At 45.5% G+C, this 8,980-nt stretch overlaps 1 protein-coding gene across 1 annotated transcript; it reads left to right on the plus strand.

Annotated features, from left to right (window-relative positions):
• Window positions 1–229: 229 nt before the first annotated feature.
• On the plus strand, window positions 230–1,369 carry gja8b (gap junction protein alpha 8 paralog b; the record flags this gene model as incomplete). The annotated part of the gene is made up of 1 exon (XM_080833991.1): window positions 230–1,369. The coding sequence occupies one exon, from the start codon at window positions 230–232 to the stop codon at window positions 1,367–1,369; it is 1,140 nt and encodes a 379-aa protein (XP_080690117.1).
• Window positions 1,370–8,980: the final 7,611 nt, after the last annotated feature.

Raw genomic sequence — 8,980 nt, forward strand, 5'->3', positions numbered from 1 at the left:
CCTTGCCTCTTGGAAATAGCTGGAGCTGTTGATCAGCCGTAACTATTCAGTAATTTGGCTGTTTTGATGGAACCGAAGGGTTTTAATGCCAGTTTGCTTTGCTGTAATGATGACCCTAATGTTCAGCTCACTGCTCTTGTGGTGTGCTGCCGCTGTTTGCTAACACACGCTATTGCACCGCAGCTCTAACTAGCCACTCTGCTCTCCTCTGTCACAGTGCTGAGCCATTATGGGGGACTGGAGCTTCTTGGGCAACATTTTAGAGGAAGTTAACGAGCACTCGACGGTTATTGGTCGGGTGTGGCTCACCGTTCTCTTCATCTTCCGCATCCTCATCCTGGGCACGGCGGCGGAGTTCGTGTGGGGCGACGAGCAGTCGGATTACGTGTGCAACACGCAGCAGCCTGGTTGTGAGAACGTCTGCTACGACGAGGCCTTCCCCATCTCGCACATCCGCCTGTGGGTGCTGCAGATCATCTTCGTGTCGACGCCGTCGCTAGTGTACGTGGGCCATGCCGTGCACCACGTGCACATGGAGGAGAAGCGCAAGGAGCGCGAGGAGGCCGAGCTCAGCCGCCAGCAGGAGGCCAATGAGGAGCGGCTGCCCCTGGCGCCTGACCAGGGCAGTGTCCGCACCACCAAGGAGACTAGCACCAAGGGCAGCAAGAAGTTCCGCCTGGAGGGGACCCTGCTGAGGACCTACATCTGCCACATCATCTTCAAGACGCTCTTCGAGGTGGGGTTCGTGGTGGGCCAGTATTTCCTGTACGGCTTCCGCATCCTGCCGCTGTACAAGTGCAGCCGCTGGCCCTGCCCCAACACGGTGGACTGCTTTGTGTCTCGGCCCACTGAGAAGACGGTCTTCATCATCTTTATGCTGGCCGTGGCGTGCGTCTCACTCTTCCTCAACTTCGTGGAGATCAGCCACCTGGGCCTAAAGAAGATCCACTTTGTGTTCCGGAAGCCTCCGCAGGCGCAGGTGGAGGGCCGCGGCTCGCCGGAGAAGGGGCTGCCTGTGGGCGTGTCCTCACTGCAGAAGGCCAAGGGCTACAAGCTGCTGGAGGAAGACAAGGCCACCGCCCACTTCCTGCCGCTGACGGAAGTGGGCATGGAGGCCGGGCGGCTGCCCTACCAGCAGGCTGTCGCCCCGCCGGAGGACGAGTCCAAGGTGTACGACGAGACATTGCCCTCCTATGCGGCAACCACTGGGGGCGCGGCGGCGGCGATGGTGTCAGTTTCGAATCAGGACGAGGAGGATCTGGATTCACCGATGGATGCAGAGGCCACGGATACGATAGAGGACACGCGACCCCTCAGCAGCCTTAGTCGGGCGAGCAGCCGCGCACGCTCCGACGACCTGACCGTATGAGTCGCTCCTCCCCGCTCTGCTCCGCAGCGCAGCGACGCAACGCGCTCCTGAGCGCCAACACCCCCTTTCCCCCTCCCCACCGCCACCAGCACCCCGTCAACCAACCTCCCCTCACAACCAAATTTCCCCCACCCCCACCCCATTGCTATGCCACCCTGTGCCACAGAGCCCCTGCTGCAGCAGAGTCGGAACCCCCCACCCCAACACCCACTACCCACCACCCACCCCCGAACCCTCCCCCCCCCCCCACCCCCCCAGCTCTTCTGTGATGACATTTAATACCAGCTTGTTATTGGGAGGAAAAAAGGATACTAAAGAAAAAAACAGGTTTAAGGAAGAACAAAAAAATGCTGTGCAACAACTTGAGTTCATTTTTATACAGCAGTATTTTTTTTTTTACTGTTTTTATCAAACCGACAAAAAAAACCGCTAAACTAACTAAAGCAAGAGAGAGGCTCTTTCAGTAAGCTTCAACCTGACAGAGAGAGAGAGGCTCTTTCAGTAAGCTTCAACCTGACAGAGAGAGAGAGAGAGCGCAAGCGAGAGGGAGAGAGGCAGGAGTTACGATTCAAGGGGGATAAAATGCTGTTTTTAAAAGTCACATTTTCTATCATGAGTTTTAACGATAATATGAGATAAAAAAAAAGGAGAAGAAAAATTCCGCCGCTTCTGATGTTTACATTCTTCTGGATTAGCCATGAAGCCGGATGTTGTACGGGATGTTTTTATTGATGCAGGTTCTTTCTGCATCGCTGTCAGGGCAACATCACATCACCTCAAACACTGAAGCACACACACACACACCCGCGCACACACATACACACACACCCACACACCTACACACACTCATGCACACACATGCTTCACAATCTCCAGTGAGATGGAACATGTGCCAGAGTGTGTGTCGTGGCTTTAAGCATTTCTATTCTGTATGTGTGAGGTGAGACAACTATTAATGGACTCATTGCACATGGACTCATGGCAGATAGTTTATATATAAATATATAAATATATATAAGGTGACCACTGCTTAATGTCAGATAGTTTATATATAAATATATAAATATATATAAGGTGACCACTGCTTAATGTCAGGTCGAAATATTACAGAATTCTATGTTGTTTGCTTTATAGTCACAAGCATGAGAATCTTGACATTTAAAAGGCTAAGACCCTTCTGAGTATTTTTTGTCGCTAAATTTGTTAGCCATAGCCACGAGCACAGGCCTAGCTCTCCTCTTCCCCTGTGCAGGCAGCCATGCTGATGATAAAGATCACGCCCGATCAGCACAAAGTATTGTTGAGCTAGAGACAATAAAATAACAGCCATGACTGAACTAGGCGTCCTTGCCGAGCGCTAAAGAAAACAACGCATCAGACCCGACTTCCATCGCTCCACTGTCCGCTCCAATGGCGAGCCCGAGCCTGAGTTCCATTTCAGATTTTAGACGGAAAAATGTAAATACCCAACAAGCAGAGATGTAGGCGATCCGATCTGATAGAATTTACCAAACGGAGACTGCCAGATGTATTTAAATATATTACTGTTGTGTGTTAATGATGTCCGAGTAAACATATTAGAGTACGTAGTAGAGGGCGAAAAAAAGAATGTTTAGTTGAGGTCTTTTTTTGCTTTGCAGGATTCGCTGCAAACGATTTTCATTTTTTGTTGTATCTCCGTCGACTTTTCATGGCAAATGTTTGGCCCCCAAATGCCCTTTTGATCTAACCCATGTTTAAAAATGAGTTTCGCTGTCATTTGTGTCTGTTTATTTTTTATTTCATTTTATTTTGACAAAACCAAGTATTGGATTCCTTTTCCTGAGTGTAACTCTTAAAATATTTCAGGCCTTCAGCCCCAAAAGTGCCATTAACTACAATGCTGTTAATCACATCCCATTCAAAAGCCAGCAGATCTTTGCAACACAAACACAGACACAAAAAAAGGTGGAATGTCAGTTCCATGTTATCCTGGGATGACCTGTGCAAATGCCACTGTTGAATGTTAATTGTTTGATTAACATGAGAACTCCCATTGTTGTGTGACAGTGCCATCCCCCCTTGTTCCCACCATGTTCTGTGATTTCTATTTTCAGGAATAATCCTCTTTGAGATCCTTGTTATTCATTTCATGTTAGTTTTTCTGGGCTGTAGAGTTGTCAGGACACAATTATGCTGTGTGGAGGGGGGGGGGGGGGGGGGGGGGGGAGGAGGATGGGCGGGGAGGGGGGGGTTAAGTGATGCCCCATTTGCCTTTCCTGTAAAAAGTACAAACTAAGTGATTTTCAGATGTCCATATATTTACATATATGCAGCAAAAAAAAAAAACATACGCACATCCACATCCACTTATCTTCAGAAAAGGATTCTGTACTCTGTGCCTTAAGCAATCTTTATTTTTTTTAAAAATTCAAGTGTCACGAGTTGAACAAACATTACGAGCGTGGTGAGAACAAAGAGGACAAGTGTTTGCAAGCACAGACACACCAATCAGCACTCAGTGTGCCTGCTGGGATGTTCCTGGCCACAATTTGTCATGGTGATGTCTTGCCTCAATTTGTCTGTGGTTGGAGACATCCACCCTCTGCCCAGCAGCGGCAACAGCAACTCATGACTCCGGCTGTAATTGTCTGCATGGCCACACAAACGTAAACACAGGCAAACACTCACACACACACACACACACACACACACACACACACACACACACACACACACACACACATACACACACACACACACACACACACACATACACACACACACACACAAACAAACACACACACACACACACACACACACACACACACACACATACACACACTGAAACACACGCACACACACCTACTTGTCTATAATGCTAGCTGACATATTTGCCTGTGCTCTGTGCCTGCTGCAGGTTCTCTCCAATCCTGCAGTTTGTCTAGACTGCTAGCTGAGGTCAGGGCAGCAACAGGTTAAAGGGTCAGAAGTTAAAGTTCATAGGGAAGCCTATCATGATACTATAATGGAACAGAAGTGGGCCGCTACCTAGACCAAAACTTGGTCCAGTCCAAATGCAAACCTCAGAGAGATGAACCAGTCAAGTTCCAGTGTGAGACCTCATGCTAGAACAGCCCTTCAACACCCACACCCCACCTTCCCACCTCAGTCCAACCACTCACCACCCCACCCCCTCCACAGCAGGTCCATGTTGGTGTCATGTTTTGACAAATTCTTTTCTTCATTTTTATTATCAGAAATAATTTTCTCTTTCTTAGAAGAAAAAAAAGAAACAAGCAAAACTTTGTACTAACTTGTAGTCCATTTTGCTCTTAGTTGCATGCGAGTATCACCTTTTTGCAAACTGTGAATGAAGCCAATAAAAGGTCCGGTGTGGTCAATGTGTCAGTGTTAGTGTCTCTTTCTCTTTCTCTCTTTCTCTCTCTCTCCCTTGCACACACACACACAATCATAGTGCCCTTTACATTAAAAATGAAACTTCCACAGGTGGTGGAAGATGCAGTTGGTGTTCTCTCCCACACCCTTACACCATATGAAGCAGAAGAGACAGGGTGCTGACAGCCTTGGCAAGGCTATACACAATGACAATAAAGGCTTTCAATTCAATTCAATTCAATTCAATTCAATTCAATTCAATTCAATTCAATTCAATTCAATTCAATTCAATTCAATTCAATTCTATCCAATTCTATCCAATTCAATTCAAGGAAAGGAAAGGAAAGGAAAGGAAAGGCACCAGGATCTCCCCTCCCAGCTGACAGTGATGACACTGTTTCACTGCCCTCTGCTGGACACACTCTAACACTACAGCTGAGACGGTGGCGTTTACTTCTGATGGTAACAGAGGAAAGCTGCCATCAGACACACTATCACGGACAGGTAATACATTTTTAATCTGACTTTATTCCACAAAAAACTCCAAAAATGGACTGGACAAAATGATTGGCACCCTCAACTTACGTAATAATGGGTAGAACACCCTTAAAAATAAAGAAATAAAAATATCTGGAATCAATTGCTTCCTGTAACCATGAATGAGATGTCTTACACCTCTCTACTAGAATTTTGGACCACTCTTCTTTTGCCAACTGCTCCAGGTGTCTCACATTTGAAGGGTGCCTTCTCCCAACTACTGATTTGAGATCATGCCCCAGTTGTGCCATGGGATTAAGTTCTGAACTCATCTCGGACACTTTCCAGTCTCCAGTGCTTTGTCTTAACCATTTCTGGGTGCTTTTTGAAGTGTGCTATGGGTCATTGTCCTGCTGGAAGACCCATGTCCTCTGACGGAGACCCAGCTTTCTGACACTGGGCCCTACATTGCGCCCAAAAATGATTTGGTAGTCCTCAGAATTCCTGATGCCATGCACACAGTCAAGGCATCGGGTTCCAGAAGCAGCAAAGCAACCCCAAAACATCAGTCCAGCTCCACCATATTTGCCTGTAGGGACCGTGTTCTTTTCTTTAAAGGCCTCATCTCGTTGTCTGTAAACTGCTTTACCAAAGTAGAGCTCTACTTTGGTCTCATCTGTCCACAGGACGTTCTCCCAGAATGCTTTTGGCTTCCCCAGGAAGGTTAAGGTAAACTCCAGTCTGGCTTTTTTATGTCTCTGTGTCAGCAGCAGTTGGATCTCCTGGATGTCCTAGCATAGAATCCCATTTCATTCAAAAGGCGACGGATAGTGCGAGCTGACACCGATTTACCCTGTGTCTGCAGGGTATCTTGAATTTATTTGGAATGTCTAGGTTTTTTATCCCCCATTCAAAAAAATATTTTCTTGCATTCTTTCATCAATTATTCTCTTCCTTCCACATCCAGGGATGTTAGTGACAATGCCATGGGCTGTAAACTTCTTGATGACACTGCTCACAGTGGACACAGGAGCATTAAGATCTCTGGAGATGGACCTGTAGCCTTGAGATTGCCCATGCTTTTCTAAACTTTTGGTTCTCAAATCCTCAGACAATTCTTTGCTCTTCTGTCTTTTGTCCATGCTCGGTGCGGTATACACAGACACACAACACAAAGGTTGAGTCAACTTTGCTCCATTTTAACTGGTTGCAAATGTGATTTCTATATTACCAGCATCTGTAGCTTGCCACAGGTGAGTTTGAATAAAGATTAAAGGAGCATTACATGCTTGAAATACAATTATTTCTTACAATTTTTAAAGGGTGCCAATCACTTTGTCCAGTCCACTTTTGGACATTTGTGTGGAATAATGTCAGATTTGGCTTTTCTTCTCTGCTTTTTTTTATAGAAATCAACATGTGAATACTAAAGCATTTGTAATTGCGATTTTTTTCTGGGAGAATCGGTACATTATCTGACAGAAGTGCAGGGGTGCCAATATTTGTGTCCATGACTGTAGTTTTGATTATCTTTCAAGCTATTGAAATTAGTCATATTTCCATCTACACTGATCTAGATACACTGATTCTAAACTGACAGTTTGCACTGCAGGAAAAGCAAGATTATCGGGCCCGTATACGCTGTGATACAGCCGCGAATGATCACCATTCCTGGCTGATCGCGGACATTCCCCCGAAATATCTGTCTGCCGCATAGGCCCTACTGACGGAATTTCCCGGGAAGGAACCTGCGAGGGGAGGGGGACCGATGTGTTTAGCATTCTCACCTCCCGCTGACAGAGGTGCGAAATGCTCTTATTAGCATATTGACCCTGCTGCAGCCATTGGTTGAAAACGACAAGGAATTGAATTAAAACGTCTTGTGATGAGACGGAATGAGATTCTGTCTAAAGGTCAGCTTTCAACTGACAAAACGTATCCCCTCCCATTTACAGCTATTGCCCCATAAAAACGAAATTAAAAATGATTTAATCAATATTCTGTCTTTAGGGTTTTGGTCCGGGGTTATCACATTTCTTGATTCACCTTCCGTTTTCAGAGTTGTGCCTTTAGGGTTTTGATTCCGTGGATGTCACGATTCTTGCTTTGCTTTGCCTTTCATTTTCAGAGTTCGAGGGTTGCAATGTACTTTGGAGGCTGTTCCACTTATATTCCCGAGCTTCCTCTCTGTAATGTTCTTGAGATTCACTTTTGGCATGTAATTATACAGAGTCAGGCTTACTCTGATATTGAGATAGTCATTTCGCAACTTGGGACATGTTTGCCACTCGTGAATAACTATCCTGTGTCTTTTCAGGTAGATTGTGAAATCTTGCGCGAGCTTCGAACCTGCCCTCTTCAGGTTAATGGTATTGTATACCTGTGTCTAACCGCTTAGCCACGTTGCTTATAAGGACCAAGCTCGTCGGTCAGTGTGGACACATGTGTCCAATTTCCGATTTCAGTCCGATTTAAATTGGATATTGGACACATGTGTCTCCCCAGAACTAGATTCATTGTGTCCGACTTGAGTCCGACTGGACTCCGATGTAAACCCCTGGACACACGATTCGATTCCGCTAGTAATTGGACTGGGTGCGCATGTGTCTCTCGTATCTGATTCAAATTGGACAACAACAACTTTTGCACGTGCTTGAGATCGTGCCCACAGACATATACATGCATCATATATAATGTATATGATATGTTAAAGCTGCTAGACGCTCAGTTCTTGTGCTCCCTCTCATTCACGTTGAAATACTGAAAGCGAAACTGAAACTTTGAAACTGGAACGCAACTGTTTGGGACAGAATGCTAATTCAGTGAACAAATATTTTCATATTACTTTCCACCAGTTGTTAGTCATGTAATCCATTCATATCGATGTGAATCAATCAATACTAATACAACTTTAACTGTGGTGTGTTTTTGTTTAATTTCACAACGTATTTACTGTATAATCAACGGTAGCAGATGTAAACATTCCGCATTTGATTTGAACTGACGCGGCCAAGATCTAGATTGGTCACTGCCATGTGCTTTGAGATAGAGCAGTTAACCCCCCATGGAGACCCCATGGAGAGAATTGGATGGGATCGGAGTGCTGCCATCATGTGCCCGCACTTGGTGCGACCAAGTACCTGGTTTATCATTCCTCCCTCCTCTGGCGTATTTCTCTTCTGTTACTGGAGCGTGCGAATTGGGAATTGTTTAGTGGACTTGTGTGACGTTTTAATTATGTTCACGTAAAGGCGCCCGAGGCAACATTAGAAACTTTAGACTCGAATAATAAACGTTCAATTTCTAGTCTTTTTTTACACGTAGTAAGTTTTAATAACACCATACCATTACAAATCGACATTCACAGTGGTAGTGGTCCCTGGAGAAGTGGGTATACTTTTTATTTATTCATACAGCACAGGATAAACACCCTGTTTTGAGAAGTGGGTATGCCCAATGCTGACTGAAAAATAAGTACTCCGTATACCTGCGTATACAGTGGACTACACCACTGGACATTCAAGGAGCAAAGATGAGACGTCATTGTGTGGTGAGAACTGATAAAAAAAATCGCCTGCCTTCTGTTTTCCACGGTTGATCGCATGTTATGCTAGAAATGGCTTAGCATGGGTGGGATGGGGAAAGATAACACCTTTCCATCCAGACGCAAATTTAGCTAATCGGAATCTGTAAGTGGTTTCCAGATATATATATAGTTGATCTCTCTTATTTGACGAAGCAGTGAGTTAGCTGTCT

This window comes from Sprattus sprattus (assembly GCF_963457725.1).
Source record: "Sprattus sprattus genome assembly, chromosome: 3".
Taxonomy (NCBI): Eukaryota; Metazoa; Chordata; class Actinopteri; order Clupeiformes; family Clupeidae; genus Sprattus; species Sprattus sprattus.